The sequence below is a fragment of the Python bivittatus genome, unplaced genomic scaffold, assembly GCF_059951505.1.
Source record: "Python bivittatus isolate LINGU-HERP-01145 unplaced genomic scaffold, Pbiv_v1 ctg000020_np1212, whole genome shotgun sequence".
Taxonomy (NCBI): domain Eukaryota; kingdom Metazoa; phylum Chordata; class Lepidosauria; order Squamata; family Pythonidae; genus Python; species Python bivittatus.
This window is the reverse complement of record NW_028277030.1, coordinates 30,066,609-30,084,146: the sequence shown is the minus strand read 5'-3', so window position 1 is coordinate 30,084,146 and position 17,538 is coordinate 30,066,609. Positions and strand designations below refer to the sequence as shown.

The 17,538-nt window shown below is 40.2% G+C and overlaps 1 protein-coding gene across 3 annotated transcripts in view; it reads right to left on the bottom strand.

Annotated features, from left to right (window-relative positions):
• Positions 1-17,538, bottom strand: part of EIPR1 (EARP complex and GARP complex interacting protein 1) — a 69,800-nt gene that overhangs the window by 27,094 nt on the left and 25,168 nt on the right. For 2 of the 3 annotated variants that reach the window (XM_007424684.3, XM_025164427.2), the window contains exon 4: positions 5,937-6,093. The exons of the other annotated variant lie outside the window; for it this stretch is intronic. In XM_007424684.3, the coding sequence (XP_007424746.1) occupies positions 5,937-6,093 (157 nt within the window). The remainder of the gene's footprint in view (positions 1-5,936; positions 6,094-17,538) is intronic. 3 annotated transcript variants of the gene reach the window in all.

Genomic DNA, 17,538 nt, shown 5'->3' with positions numbered 1-17,538 from the left:
AAAACAAGTATGTAAATTGTTATGGTTCAAGCTGTAAACAGCATCTTTGGATGGATGGATGGATGGATGGATGGATGGATGGATGGATGGATGGAAGGATAGGTAGGTAGGTAGACAGCGTGGCATGTGTGTCTGTGTGTGCATGTATATGCATGTGTATTCAGGAATAAGTCCATTTATTTTTAAAAAGTGCCCATATTTATATTATATATTCGGATAAATATATAATTATTAGGAAGTAAACCATAGTGGACCTTACTTCTTAGTAAAACTCTAGACACCCCATGGGCTGTTGGGTCGTTTCCACATATGATATAGGCTTGCACCATTTCCCCTTAGCTCACAACCCTCAGCAGAGCCCCCTGCTGCTGCCCCCTCCTCCTCAGCTAACCCACAGAACTGCCTGCCACCTTGCTGGGGAGGGGGAACAAAGGGAACCATGGACTGCGGAAAGCTGCACCCCCATTCCCCATCCCAGCGTGCCCCCAAGGGCTCCCTTCCTCCAGGGAGGAAGAGGGCTCACCCATCAACTGCCAGCAGCCCCCAGCCAGCCCCACCTCACCAACAGGTATCTGAACTGCTCCCTTGTCCTTCCCTTGCCACCCACTACCATTAAAATATTTCAGTTTTTGGCCTTGGTTCCAAAGCAGGCAATTGTCACTTGCCCATTGGGCCTTGCCGCCAGCTGATTCGGCATAGGGGCCAGAGGGAGGCAGGAAAGAAGGCAGGAATACACCCCTCCCATCTTCCCTTGCACCACACAACCTACAGGTTTCTGGGAAGTATATTCAAAAATCATGATCACATGACTGTGGCTAACTGCAGCGATGCTGCAGCAGCCACAACTTTGCAAAGAGAACTGGTGTGAAGATTCTTGAAATTTCAATTCCATGGGAGTCATGGGTCCTGGATTTTGGACACATTCTTTAAGTTAGCCCATTTGAGGTATCTTGCTTCAAAAATTGTCACCCTATGATGCACCGTTTCGGCCAACTGAAGGTTACAAACAGACAAACAGGCAGGAGAGTTTTAGAAGTATATAGATGAGCAGATTGTTCTGAACATATTTTAGAATTATATGCCCCTCTGTACACATAAAGAAAAATGATATGCCAGAAGCATGGCTGAGTTTTTTCTGCTTGACAGGAAACCAAATAATCTAATATCATCAGAGAATCTTAATCTTCAGCCTTCAATGTGAAAGGCTTCAGTTTCTAAGAGAGAGTTTGATGAATGTATAGCTCTGAATGTGAATGATCAGTCTGACCATAAGAATTGTTTTAGCACTTTGGAGAAAAACCCATATTCACAGAAGAAATATAAGATATATAATCCAGCCTTCATGTTTCTCTTGAAGTTGTTCTGAATCAAGAGTCTGCCTCAGGCCTACCGATGCAACAGGACATTCTTGCTCCTCTCATGTTTCTAGTGAGACCAAATGGATTTCTACTTGATTATGGCATTAAGCTTTGGAAGCAAGACAGGTACCAAGACTGCTTATTCTCCCCCGTTCACAGAAATGTACCATACAACTGCTTTGTTTTGGACTTCAGATTACCAAGAACGAGTAGTCAGGGATTGTTTTTAAGTCTGTAAAACAGGGACAAGAGAAGGAAAAAGAAGAGAAAAAGGTAGAAAGGATCTGAATGAAGCATCCACGTCAAAGGAAAGCAAGAGGCCTAATACGGAATAAAATGAAGAGTGAGGGAAAGGAAGAAATACAAGGATAATGATGTTAAATTAGTCCAAGACAAACAGCTTATGCCAAGTCTGAAGATAAATTTTTAAACATGGCATTGCAAGAGATTGCCCCACCATGACCACCATAGGGCATGATACTGTTTAGAGGTTCAAGACAAACAACCAGAAGATGCCAGCCATATTGTAGGGCCATATATGGAAAAGAACTAAAAACTGCAAATGGATGGTTGTCAGAGAAAAATAAAGCAAACAAACCCAGGACATTTCTGCCAGCCAGAGAACTGGCAATGTTCAGAAACAACTACTATAGCAACAAAGCATTGGCTTTATTTGTATACATTTACAGCCCTTATAATTAGCACAAATATGGGCCATATTCACTATACTGTTTGATCAGTTGTCTTATAGCTGAGTTGCATCCCCGAGTCAAATCACGCCTTTTGACAACCACATTCACCAGGTCAATATAAAACCTTCAAGATGCAATCATAATGTTGGGGGAAGACAAAACGAGTAACATCTCATCAAATGTTTCTTAATTTCTTCAGGGTGCTTAATAGCAATCCCTAGCTGGAACTAGACTTATTCTAAACTGGTTTCAGATTCATATGTGACATAGTCAGACTTTCTATCTGGTTTGCCAAATGGTTACTAGAAAATATTTTAAAATACTTTGAATTGGTTTGAATACAAGGCTTCCTCAACTGAGCAAAAAACCTCCAAAACAAATCCCAAAACATGATATGCCAGTTCCTCCTACACAATTTTTATTATTAACGCTGTACTATCCAAGAATGATTTTAGGTCCAAATCATTCAAATTGTTTGATACACAAAATCCAATATTGCATAAATACAAATAGGGTCTGCAGTATGAAATGCTCCTGCTGAGAGTCCCAGCCAACTACTGCATGCCTTTTTCCCAGGATACTCCATCATTTCCCTTGATTTCCACTCTCCCTCTGCTCCCCCCTGCCATTACTCCTGAAAATACTTATTTCTAAAGTTATTTTGTACTTCACCAAACCATGGGATTTTCCTGAGCCTTCTATCAGTGACCTCTTTTGCATTTTTGGTTACAAACTTAGCAAACGAGTATTGTATGGCATTAAATATCTCAACACCAGAGTAAATGCAGGAATCATTATGTTTGTTGATATCATTATGAGAAAGATTCCCTCTTTCCTCCAACAGTTCTGAAAAGATCTGGCAGGATCCTGATGCTATTAGGCAGGCAAGGAAACCAGGAGTCCTGTATCTGCTTATGAACTAATGGGGAAAGAAATGTAGCTACCTTCTTCCAATTCTAGATTTTGAGCTAATTAGATAAATAGTGATGTGCTACTTTACTGTTTATAGTTAGGGTGAGGAAAATATAGCCATTATTCTTCAGTGGACTACTGACCAAATCTTGGTGGATTATCTAACACTTGCAAAGAATTATGGACATGAATAATGAAGGGAACATTAGAAAGTACAAGCAACGTATTTTTTTTCTATTCATAATCCCTTAACACAAGATATTCAAGATCTTTTAATACAGATTATTTATGCCTAAACTCAAAGGTGGAAAGAAAGAGGACTGAAATCTAACAAGAGATCATTGGATGACTTTCAAGACATTGACTAGAGTTTCTGAGGGGTGATAGTAATAGGAAAAAAATCAGGCAGAGTAGGTTTTCCTAGATTTGGTACTGAAACACATTCCTCGGCTCAAAGATATTTTGATCTTAATTCTAAATGTATGTCCTTAATTTATAAGCCACTGGTGGACCTCAGAGCTTTAATAAACAACAATAACTAGCAAATGTAATATCCTGAAGATTCTCATCAATTTTTTTTAAGATTCTCTTAATTTTTAAAGGACCTTTGAGTGCTGTCTCCTCTGCACCAATACCCAGAGGAATGGACTGGAAATACTTCCAGGGCCAACATTTTCCAAAGTGGAATGATGTTTGCTTTTCAGTTGCTTCTAAAAAAATTGCAAATGCATATTATTTTATTGCCTATTGCCAAATGTTGTTTCCAACATGTCAATAAGGACATTTTTTTTTTCTCAAAGCATTTGGTTTATTTGAATGTAAGTGCTCAAACCTCATAAAATTGTGTGTGTGTGTACACACAAACACACCTACATATAATAAATGTAGCCTACCTGTGTAGTAGGGAGGTGTACCTATTAGGATCTGAAATAGTAAATAATTCCAGTTTTGACATGGCATGCTTGCTGTACTTGTCTGTGAAAGGAAGGGTCTGGCTCAGCAGTGGAAAGAAATGCCTTGCAGCCCCTCTCTTCCCTGTTGCTTTTAAATTAATACACTGATGGAGCTATGAAGATAAAAGCAAGAATTTATAGCCCAGCTGTGTGGGGGAGGTGAGCGTAGCTGAGAGATGTGAGAGAGGGTCTCGGGAGTATTTCTTGGAGTTTGGAACTGGCTGGAGTGACACATGGAAGTTTCTTATCAAGAGAGCCAGAAAGGGTTTTTCTTTGAGCTGTAGAGCTAGAAGCTGAGCAGCTAAGACCAGGAGGAAAAAGTAGCCAGCTAAGCATTGCTGAAGCTATAGCAACTGCAGCAGGTACTGATAAAACAGTGGGAAGAGCAGAATGACCTAAATGGAGATGAAGCAGCAGACCTGGGGCAGTCCAGTGGCAGCAACCCTTTGAAGAGGCTTATCAAAGGCCTGAGCATGGAGGCCAGAAGCAGTTCAGCAGACGAGGCCTAGGAAGAGTCCTGTAATTGTTAGGTGTGGCCACTGAGAAGACCTCGCATAAACCTTGTAGGGAGTATGTAGCCCATCAAAAGGCTGCTGCAGTAGAGACCTACTGAAGCATCCGATTGGAAGGGCCTACCATAGAGGCTACATCAGCAGGTGACATACCAAAGAGGTCCATGGCAGAGAGTGGCTGCAGCTGCTAAATATGCTGAAACTGGCTGAGGTGGCTTCCTGTGGTCTGAGAGAGTGGCGTGGGGCATAGGTCCCAGCCAGGAAAAACAAAGCAAAAGAGAGTACAGCTAACATTAGGTCCATACGACCAATTATGTCAGCAGGTCTTTAGCCAGCACGAGGAGAGAGAGAGAAAAAAACAAGACTGCATGATTACTCAACAGGAAGTCGAGAGTTGTAGCACCCAATGACTTCGTTTCATTACATTTTATAGCATTCAAAAGGCTGACAAAGATATTCCAAGCATAGATTTTCATGACCCAGAAAATGGGCATCCAAGAAAATGGATTTGGACCCCTGTGTCCTACAAAATGTTTGTCAAATGTTTAAGAAACCATGTGACTCCTGTTGCAGCTTTTAAGGGAGAAAAGCTGAATTTATTGAAATGTATTTTAAAATATACAAAATCATATAAGTATGAGACCAAATGAATGAAACCATACAGTTCAACTTATTTCAATAATCATTGAACTCCCTGGAAACAATTTTTAAAATAAGAAAAATCTATTGAATAAAATGCAGGAAGAGGGAGCAATCAATATGGAGTAAAGAATTTAAATAATATTGAGCCTAGCTTAATCAAGTGGGAAAAGGCAGAATGATTTAGACATATTATGTCAGATTAAATTTATCCATTCATATCTAGGATTCAACTGCTCAATTGGCCGATCAGAAGATATAGAGAGACTGAAATTAAGTCATCTCGGGTTTATGGGACCCATCATGATTTCTTTATCTGTATCAGTGTACAAACAGCATAAAAAAGAACCGCTTCATTAGTAACAACAAAAGGAAAATAGGAAAAGCCTTACTTGATAAGCATCAGCTATGCATCGCTATGAATTGCTGATAGAAAACTATTTCCTTGTTTTGTTACAAAGTACACTATAAAATAAAGGAAGATTTTTAAGGAACACCAATTACCAAGCCGAGTGGAGATGGAGCAGGTAGCGCAAGGGAGAGGAAAGAACAAGGACTCAGACTTTTCTAAGTCAAATTCTATCCAGTGACTGAGCTATTTTTCTATTAGTTGCATGTCACACAAAATATACAGAGACACAGAAATGCACAGTATTACAGAATTAATGAATTATCAAAAAAATAGTTAAACAGTATATAAATATTTGAAGGACTAATGCTTTTAACTCCTGATCCTGTCTAGAATAACAATAAAGAAACTTTCATTTAAGGCATGTATATTTCAATGTACAAAGTTCAAATTTAATAGAAACCTGCACTGTCTGCCCTTCATTCTTTTTCCTTGGGAGTATAAAATATGCAGAGTCCTACCCGGCCATATTGCCATGGGCTGTGTTGTCAAGGTGACAGAGTAGCTCCAGGATTTGAGCATTGCTTGATGAATCATCAGGGGATTCATGATTGCCTGATTCCAATTCCTTCGGCATCCTCCAAACAGCCGCACATGTCATGACTTTACTGTCTGAAGCTAAGGAACAGAGGATAATGTCAACAGATCACAGTAGGGGGAGGTGGGGGGGGGGATTCTGGAAGAGACAGCTCTAGCATTTTTGCAGTCATAAGCAAGGCACTGCTCATCTGCCATGTAAAAACATTTAAAGAATCCTACAGAACTTCATTCTAACAATAGAGCACATAGGAAAAAACGATAGCCTACAAGCAAGCAAGCTGCATAAACAGCCGAGGTGACAGCAGGCAATACAAGTCATTGGAAGGACTTTCCCCAATGCCGCTTTCGGTACGGCTATTTCAATTAATACTACTGGAAAGTACAGTGATTTGCTGAGATTACCATTTTTCTGCTTAATAACACAGGCATAATTTTAAGGTCTCCCTCTCTGGCTTTCCTGGGTCATCTTTAATTTGCATGGGTAGCTTCTGAACCAGATCTTCTGCAGAGAGCTACATTTTTAGCTCAGTACTTTTATATTCTTCCCCCCCTCCCTGTGTTTCAGTTCCTTCAAGATAAAATTCAAAAATCCTAGATAAAAGTCTCCTGAGCTTTTCAAACTCAAGGCTATTGCTAACTTATGGCCAGTCATAAAATACCATTTATCAGAGGGTAGATAGAGGAGGTTCCTCTTCACAAATTTCTGCACCCCATCCCCCCAGGTTTCCTAACAACCCACATAATTTTTACTTTTATTTTCTGGGCACTCTTCCAAACAAATCACTGAGCTGCAGTAACATACCATTTTTGTTTTTTTCAGAATGCCCTGAAGAATATGTGGACCCTAGAGACATTATTTGAAATGATAATGCTGGAAGCTGGCATTCCAATATGGTTACCCTTCTGGAAGATTCCCATTGTTTTCTTTAATTAAAGGAATTTAGGGGGGAAAAGTCAGATGGCTCAGGAAACTGGTAGGCACTGCTCTACCTACCTCTAATACGAAGTATTAGACCAGTAGTTAGTCTAATGACTAACAAAGTATTGACCAGTCAAGTCAAAAATTTACAGTTCTCTACAAGGCAGGAAATAAAGACACTCCCTAAATCACATAAGGAAAAGTGGGGGGAGGGGGGATGGAAAACAGATACCATTTAATTCTTGTGCTCTAAATTTAATCATAGCTACATGTCTAAAAATCTAGTAAGGCAATGCTAATCAATGCAGCTCAATTTATCTGCCCTTTGAAGCAAAATTAACAGCTTTTTTCACAGAAGCATCCCTATATTATTTAACTCAAGAATGAAACTTGGTCCATGGTATCTAGCACTGTATGGTAGAAACATTTCTTATGTTCAGAACACAGCCAAGCCTTTTTGAGCCGGGGCAGATATGGAATTTAGGGAGCCTGAATGCACTTACAAAAATGACTGGCATAGGAGACTTGCCTATTCATGGGGGGGGGGGGGGGAGTAATAAAACCACCATTTAGCAGAAGACAAGCTGTCCTCTGAAGAATGCTCTTTACCATATTTCTATCATTGTGAGATTCCTGGGGGAAAAAAAGAATGCTTTTCTCTACAGCTGCTGCTGCTTCTCCCCTCCCCTCCCCTCCCCTCCCCTCCCCTTCTTTAGGGTACCTGGTATGTCCCAAGGAACATTCTGTCCCCGCTTTAGAGATATTAATTATAAACTTACTGATAAGGTTCTTAAGTAGATTTGAGTAACCAGAAAGATTCTTGCCCTTTTAGGAACAGATTCCCACTGTACTGTGGTAATGGTGAGTGTCTTGGGATTAAGACTTAGCATAACACAAGGGAGCTGAACAAGGGCCTTGCCATCCATTGTGAATACTAGAAAGGCTAAGTTAGGTTTCAGAATACAGAAGAATGCCCCCCTAAAGAAAATTAATTGGAGACTGGCTAGACAGATCTCTCACTTTTAAAGTACAATGACTGCTAATTATATCAAGATTGTATATATTTGCAAGCATGAGACAATCTGTTGAGTAGGAAGGTATCAGGTTTCACATCTTGCAAACTTGGAGTCTAGCGAACAGAACAGTCCTCCTTTACTTGTGAGCGGCCGTGATACCATTTATCTCTTTCTCATCCTTACACCCAAAATACAGAAGTTTTATTTTTATTTTTGTGTGTGTGTCAAACAGCTCTCTTTCCCCATCCCATTCCACCCCAGTATTTCTCTGGCATATATTTTCCTCCTCCCTGCCCCCGTTTATTCCCACTCTAAAGAATTCTTAGAATTTTCTATAACATGATATGTATTTTTTAAAAAACACCAAAAACAAAACATTGTCTCAAATTATGGTCACGGATCTTTGGGCATATGGAAATTTTCATCTAGTTTTATGAAAACAAAAAGTTGAGCATATATCATGTGTACTCATAATGACATGGCTATGCTATGACCTTTACAGAACACAAGATGATAAATTTGAAGGGATCAACCTACATTTTAAAAATATATTGTCCCTTTCTTCCAAGAAACTCAAGTCAGTATACATCGTTCTTTTCCTACTTTTATTGTCATCCTATGATATAAATTAGGCCAAGAGAAAACACTCAGCTCAGGCTACCCAGTGTGCTTTATGCTGAGCAGGGATTTGAACTTAGGTCTCCCAGTTCTTCTTTGACCCTGTAAATCAGAATAGAGAACCTATGGCCAACAAGCACTGTTGGACTACAACATTTCTGAGCATGATGGTTAGGCCTGATGGAGTCAGAATCCAACATCTGGAGGGCCACAGTTTCCTGCTCCTAATCTAGCTGCTACACCATAAAGTAAACCCGGCAGAATAGTCAAATGCGCGCATCCATGACAGTGTGATGGTCACTTCTGTATAATGCAACCTAGGCTTGCTGTAATTGTCAGGGGGAAAAGCTGCATCATGTATTCCACGCTTTCCATCCATGTTTCATTCAAAGAGGCATGGGATGACAGTGTGAGAAAGATTCTCCTGCATCTACATACATGGATGAAACAGAGTGCCATCCTACTGAGACACTTGATAGATTCAGTTCACAGTATCAATACAGTGGCAATGCTTCTAAAATATATCATTTCAAAATTCTGAATGTAGGATATTTACAATTAAAATGTGGGTGTTAAGATGGGAAAGAGATAAATTATATTATAAATGACACTTACCTGTACAATTACAATGTAAAATTTTCTAGCAAAGAAGTGTGGTTTTATCTCATGAACTAAGACCAACCATGCTGTTTGAGTGTGAGTTCCAATGTAGCCAAACAGCAATATTGAAATATCTGAGTGAGGGAAGTATCCCTAGCCTGGAGGAACTCCAAAATCTCTAAGACTGGCATAAATACAAAATGTATTTTTTTGGGGGGGGGAGGACAACTAGGATGGGATCCAATAAGGACTGAGTATGCTCAAGGGACATAGAAAGTTGACTGTCTAAGAGATGAAGGTGTGAAAGAAAACTGGAGTGATGGAACAGAATACTATTCAAAAAGACATGACTGGTCTGAATGCTGAACTGGAATACCCTGTACTGTCCCATTTTCTTACGGTCCTGTTTGTTTCCCAAAGGAATCCCACTAAAAAAAAAAAAAAATCAAAGATGAATAAAACTTTAAGTGTGTCCATATATTTTTTTCATTCCAATGACTATTGCTCAATGAATTTCAGGAGCTGTTCTTTCTACAATAACATTTCTCTCAAACATGCATCAAAGACAGATGGTATTTTTACAGGACCACAAATGACTATGTCCCACCAAAAACAATGTATTGTTTAGGTAGGCAAGGTAATTATTCTAGAAGTTTCAGTGTTTAAAAAGAAATTAACTATCTTACTTTGGACCCATACATTTTCCATGTCACTGTTTTAACTTTACTCAACTAATCACTAGCTGCAATTTGTTTTATGTCAAGGTAGTCCTCTCTGCAGCACCTATCAGAAGAGCCAGTAGGGTAATTGGAGCAGGACAGCTGTTTCTCAAACTGAAATCAGGAAGAAGATTTCAGTTTTGCTCCTATTATTAATTATATATTTCATATATGATTTTACTGGCTCTTAGGACAGGAAGCAAATCCAAGTTTTATAAAATGATTATTTCATTCTCACTTAGAACAAAACTTTAGTACCATGTGGTATATTTTCCAAATGAAATAATTAAACATCTTGCTGGTTCTATTCTTTACTGAGTGATATTTCATGATACCATAACATTTTGTTGTTATGCTTCACATTTTTCTAGAGGTGAACCAGATTTGCAGCTCCTAAAAAGCTCCTAACGTAGTATCATGGTCAGTAACAAAGATTATCAATATGAACCGTTTTCATATTGTTTCCCTTACACTGTACATTGTTTCCTTCTAACTTACTTACTTATTTATTTATCATATTTATATAGCCACCCATCTCACACAAGGTGATGTCTGTATAAATGTAATATGGATAGTAACTTCTTACAATGGCAGCTCAAATTAGTATTTCATAGGTAAGCAATCAGTCTATAGTGTACCAGAGTCAATGGGAACTAATCTAGTCAAGTAAAAAAATCCACAACTACGCAGCTATGAACAGTTATTCAATTTGTTTACTCAACAAACCTTTTAAAAAAAAAACTTACTGAGGAAATTTTCAGTATTTTTGACATTATCAAAGTAAAGTAAGACTTTGCCTACTTATAGTGACAAGTAGCTGAATTAATAAACAATAGCTATTATGCTGTCTTAAACCACAGAGGTCAGCCAATGGATGTGGCAAAGTAGAAGATCCTATGCAAGTGCAACATTTTTAGAGTTTTCGTCCCAAATCATACAGGTTTCTGAGTTCTTATGAGATTGGGGGCATATAAATAAGGAAGACCATTGGTTCAATTTGGGTTTTGCAGGTTTAACTATTATAAGCTGCTTTGGACACAAATTAAACTATCACTACATTTTACAATTAAAACAGCAAGAAAATGGCTACGACAACGTGTGCATGTACACGTAGATATTATTTTGCTCGGGATACTCCTAGATTGGAATCTATCTATAGAGGCACAAATGGGCTTAAGGGCAAGGAGGGGACTATGTCCAGCTTCAGCTATGACCTTTAGCCTATTCTAGCCTCAGTGACCAATTCCTTAATAACTGCAGGACTGGATCTCTGCAATGCATACTACATGGGACTACTCTTGACACCTGGAATTTCTAACTGGTGCAAAAGGTAGCTGCCCAATTAAATGGGACCACCAAATGGGACCACCTAACACGAGTGCTGAAAATGCTACACCAGTTACCAATGAGCTACCAACCTAAGTTAAGGTCGGTAAAGCCTTAAACAGATTAGGACTGAATATTTTAAAAATTGCCCTCCCAAATACAGTGGTACCTCGGGTTACGAATGCCTCTGCTTACGAACTTTTCAGGTTGCGACCAGCTCCGGCCACAAAAATTTACTTCAGTTTGCGAACTCCGCCCTGGGGTACGAACCGGATCCACAGCCATTTTCTGCCGTGACACGTGGTCCGCAGCCATTTTCCGCCCTGCCATGTGGTCCGTGGCCGTTTTTCTGCCTGTGCCACGTGGTCCGCGGCCATTTTTCCGCCCGTGCCACACGGTCCGCGGCCGTTTTTTCGCCCTGCCGTGCGGTCCGCGGCCGTTTTTCCGCCCTTGACGCATGGTCCGCGGACGCCGGAACGGATTAACGGTAATTACATTGAACCTTATGGGAAAATTTGCTTCGGGTTGCGAACAAATCGGGTTGCGACTAGAGTCACGGAATGGATTAAATTCGTAACCCGAGGTACCACTGTACATCCAATATATGCACTTCAAGCAATTTTTTTAAAAAATAATCCCCTTAGTTCACCAAGCTGTTAACTTTAATGCTCCTAACTGGTTAGCACTAATATTGTTTGAGCTGATCCACCATTAATCAGTGCCTAGTACTCCGTCATCTCATTGGAAAATACTCCTCCTGCAACACAACCTCCCTTTATGCTGCTTTCATAGACTTCAAAGCAGCATTTGATTCCATATCCTGACTAAACTGTGGGAAAAATTGGAGGCCTCTTCGACTGTCTGAGGTCTACTTCATTTAATACGTATGCTATATGAAGGGACCTCACTCAAAGTAAGATGTAACCCCCAGGTCCATCTCACTAGTGCCACTGAAACTGAGAAAGGCGTCAAGCAAGGCTGCAAATTGGCCCCACTCTTGTTAAATTTCTACATCAAGTCAATAGTGGGCCACCTCCACAACACAAACTTTCACTCCCCCAAACTTGCTGGAAGACACATCTCTGTTCTAATCTATGCAGACAATGCAGCAATGCTTTCAAAAACACCTATTGGCCTTTAAAAAGCACCGAGAATGCTAACACAGTACTGCAAGGAAGACCAGGTAGAACTCAATTATCAGAAAACTAAAATCATGCCATTTGCTAAAAGGTCCAAGAGCTACTCTTGGAGCATAGATGGCCAAAAGATTGAGCAGGTCTCCTGTTTCAAATACCTAGGGATAGTCTTTCATTCTGCCAGCAGTAGGAAAGCCCATGGGGACTATGTTGCTGAAAACACACAGAGGAGTTCATCTGCCATCCTTAAATTCCTTAAGACAAGAGGTGGCCGCTGTATTCCTGCAGCACTCAAATTATTCAAAGCCAAGCAAATACACAACTTCTTTATGGTGCCCAGCTTGGCCCCTTCTCTAATTTTGCACCATTAGAACTTAAACAATTCAAATTTCTAAAATCAGCCCTTCGAGTCCCAAAATGTGTCTCTAATGCTACCCTGCCACTAGAGATAGGCCTCATGAAAGTGGAGGCTAGAGTGTGGGAGACCATATTCAACTATTGACTCAGACTATCCTTTTTTCTCCTTGGCCTTAACTATGAGTGACGATTTCAATCCACATGAAACAGGCAGTGGCAACTAAAATTTCATCCTTGGGCTTCTCTCCAGGTCTCCTACTCAACGCGGGATATGATCAGGCCAAAGGACTCATTAAATAGCACATAGCAGACAGAGAGCGCCAACTGTATCTAGCCAGGACCCCAACCTTTACTGCCAGTGAATCCAACAGGTACTCTGCCTCCCCTATGGCATACTTAACTAAACTCGAAGTACCTAAACACCAGACGGCCTTTACTCTGGCACAATGTCATGCCCTCCCCTCAGCTGCCCTTGAAGACCAATATAGGAAGATCCCTTACCCAGACAGACAATGCCCCAGTGACTCTGGACACACAGAAACAACAGAGCATGTGCTTCTCCAGTGCCTGTATTATAAAGACATTCGTACTAGCCTCATCTCACCATTACTGCATAAATACTCAGGGTGCACAGGACAATTCTATACCTCCCTGCTGCTTTCAGATACCAACCCTGCTACAACATACAGTGTTGCCAGGTTCTGTGCAGCAGCACTTAAAATTTGTCAGATGATAATCTTGCCATAAATTAGACTTAATGAGCATCTACTTCACCATACTAGAGTGCTCTGTAATTTGATACAGTCTTCCACGTACGAAACTTTATGCTCCCCTACACCCATCTAATGCTCCTACCCCACCTTTAGATTCGTTTTTTAAATATATACTTTAATATATTTTTATATCTTCTAGCTTTTCATAATTTGTATGTATCTTCTATGGTTTTTAATTGACTGTACCCCACCCTCCTTATGCTAGTCTATGACCATAATAAAGATTTGATTGACTGATATTGTTTGATCTGCTATCTTTGCTATTTATATGTTTTATTTGTTGCTATTTTTACTCTAAGCCACTTGTTGCATTTGAAGGAGAAAGGATGGGTGGGAGTGAAGTGAAGTGAAGTGAAGTGAAGTGAAGTGAAGTGAGAAATGGAAAAGGCTAAATTAATAAACAGCTAAACATGAACAGATTCCTACCTGGCATATAAGCATCAATAATGAAAGTATCAAGCAGACTCCCCAAAGAAGAGATGCCCAAGAACTGGTATCCACAAGATAAGGACTATGTCAGGTCACAATACGCTTTAGGAGGAGGACAAATAAAGAAAAGTTCGGTGCAGAAAGTTCTGAACAGTCTTCACATCTTCTTTCCCCCTCCCTTGCCCATTTTTAGGCATACTCCATTCCTTTGCTACAACAGACCTTCGGTTATCCAAGAAGAATACGAGTGGATTCGGACAAGCTGGAACAATAATAATTCAATCTTTGAGTGGCTGGCTCCACCACAGAAAAGAAGTGTAACTATTCTAAACATCCAGTCCCATATTTAGTACGTCTCTGCACTAAAAAGGTAGAAGGAGATTTAAAAAAATGATTTTATAGAGTGGCATCTAGAGGATGGAAATAGAGAACAGATGGCTTAAGGAGGTCCCCTAGGCTCTCCAAGCTACAGAGAAGGGGGAAGTGACGAACAGAGATCATAAACACAAACAGATTAGATTTTTTTCTTGTCCTGCAACTAGTTGTCTTTAGCTCACTCCCAGGGTGAGAATTCTGAGCATGAGCAGATTTCGGCAGCTGCCTATTTGGTAAAAAGGACATATTGTTTAAGTACAAGTTAATAATAAACATGCCATAACTAAACTGCAAACATATCTGTGATTTACACTGTACACTAAAGAAACGTCCTCGTGATTATTTCCATTATTTACTTTTGTGCAGATTACAGCTGTCTCTTTTTTATACCTTCATTAATTATACAAGTGATAAAACACCATCCAAATATTTAATACCAATGGTGTTCATCTCTGTGCAGAAACACTCTATTTTTAAAACACAAGTGCTGCAGACGCAGGTCTCCAGAGTTGGGTTGCGGACTTGTAACGAAGGCGACAAACCTGAAGGGCAGGTCTAGCAGAGCTCCTATCTGTGCGCGAACGGAAAAGTCAGCCCTATTTCTTGTAGAGAGGCTTACAGGGTGATGAATAAAGGAGAACACGATCGCGTCGCCCATGACTCTGGAGTGTGTTTAAACCCACCTTCCGCTGGTATCTGCAGAACTGCCTGCTGGAATGGGCTGAGCCGAGGCCTTGCTCTTTGATGCGCTCAGGTGGTACAAAGCCAGCTGGCAGCCATTACTTGGTTGCCCTGGGAACCACAATTGAAGTGTACTTCTGAATCTGCACAGGAGGTACTTCTGCACCATTGCCACAGCAGCTCTTGCTGTGCAAAGTTAAAGTCGTGTAGCAGCTATAGCTACAGCCCAGCTGGTGCCCATTAATGTTCCCTGTATGACAGGAGCAAGCCGCTAGTCTCAGACGCTTCCTTCTTGCCACTGACAAAACAGAAGGATTTATTACTCTTATTAATCGAGATGAAGCATACTTTGCCTGTTTGAATAGAAGGGTGCTCAAAAGCAATGCTGACTTTATGCATGGTTTTTACTACCTTTGTACTTTTTAGTTCATCCCGCCATCCTGCATCATATCTGCAATCCACGTATGATTTAAAAGTCCCACTGAATTTACTACTGAACAAGGCATAAGAAACGGAGAGCTAATTTTAGAAGGGGGCATTGTCTGATCAAAAAATACCAGAATCTGTCCCCAGTGTTCTTCTTAGTATTTATATAGCACCGTTTTTAATGAATATGAATTGCTTTGCAGTAAGCTCTGTAGGTTCAGATAATCTTGTATTTTGGTACAAATATTCTATTATCTAGAAGCTTTTCCCCTAATCTCTGAGCAATTCCCTAGAATATAATTTTCAGAAAATCGGGAACATGTTAACCTATTCTTCATATATTTCAACACCCTGAGTATAGGTACAGAAAAAAGGTATGTCAGGGGTGAAATTTTTCACACAATTAAGACTTTTGCTCTCCAGTTTTAAAGTACAGTGGATGAAAAGCAAAACAAAAGAAAGAAAGAAACTGGTCAATGATCAATTGTTAATGGCCAACAAACGTGCCAGTCCAGAACTTGCCAAATTTTTCTCAATTACAAGTTTCTATTGTAAAACAAATTGTACAATTTACATTACTACTGAACAAGGCATGTTCGGTATATGCCTGCCTTTACATTCGTGTGATTGTTCTTATTCTGCACCTTTTATATTTTTACTTAAAGTTATAACAGAAAATTAGTCTTCAACAATCCCATTTATATCTGGCCTTTAAAATGCTGCTATGTACAACTTCCATCATCTTTCACGCATTTGGACAGTCACAGATCTCTCAGCCCTATTCTTCTTGCTCATTTGACATATGCAAGGTGGCTCACAGCAATATTCAAAAAAGCACAACACTGCAGTCACTACGTTACTGGAAGCAACGTTATTCCAGAAATGTGTTTATGTCTATAAAATCACTTTAAGCCAACTCTGCCCATTATGCTGTAGAAGCAATGTCTTCACAATGTACTACAAAGCTAAGCAGTGTTAGAACCAAGCAAGCTTTATCAAAAAGAGGGTTCCACAGTTCAGGAGAGATCAACAAAAAGCAGCAATGGAAGCTGGAAAGATTTCTGGAAAACAATCTACATTTTTCCTGAAGAAAAATAACTCTCACTTTCCCAAATCCACTGTTCTGTAAAATTAACTAATTGCAGTAAATGAGCAGCCTCCAGGCTGCAATTCCCCTTTTAAATAGCTCACCTCATATTCCACTGGCATGTCTGTCAATAACCCTGTGTTTTCTTGCTAAGAGTGCAATGAACATGAGAAGGGGAAGAACACATAATCTCTGCCCATCCTTTAACACCATCCCCATCGATCTCCTCATGTTAAAGGCAAGCTAGCTCAGCAGACAGCCATTAGTATCTAGACCAGCTTGCTCTGCTGTTTCCCTGTCAACAAGCCAATCTTATGTCACGTGGGAAGCCGACAGGGGTATGAGAGACTCCCTGCTGTAAGAGTTTGCCCTGAAGAATTTGGTAGCAGCAGGGATGGGCGTAGTGTGCTCATTCATGCTCCCTTTCCTCAGCTGTTCATTCCATCCAAACCCAGAATGACTTAACAGAGCAAATATGAGATGTAGAAGAGAACTACAAAGGGAAGTGAGAATAGGTTGTAGGTGCACAGGTTCTGTAGCCATGACTGAGAATCCTGATGCAACCATTGCTTCCGGTTCTACAGAAAATGGCATGAGTACAGAGATTATTCTCACCTTCCACTGAGCAGACAGAAGTGGGAAAGCAGGTATTCCTCACTTTGACTGACCATCTGAATAAGATATGCCTCCTTCCTATGAAAACTGATCCAGAATAAAAAAACTGACAGAAACACAAAGAAGTGTGTACTTGTATATTATGCAACTGATTGACTGATAGACATACAGACATGCTACACCTCCTTGGGCATACTTGTTTTCAATGCTTTCAGGTTCTTTTCCCCCAAATGTTGTGAACTGCATAACATTCATAAACAAATTTAAAGGCTTACCCCTAAAATTGTTCTCATTAGTTTTTAAGCCTACCTCCACTCTGGGCAACTCCCCACCCCACCCCCAAGTGCAATGGTTTTCCAAAAAGATGGGCTGATAAGGAGCATGCTGAGTTGACCTCATGAAAAAAGAGTACCAGTGTTCCCACCAGCCTCTCCCAAGAGAAGGGT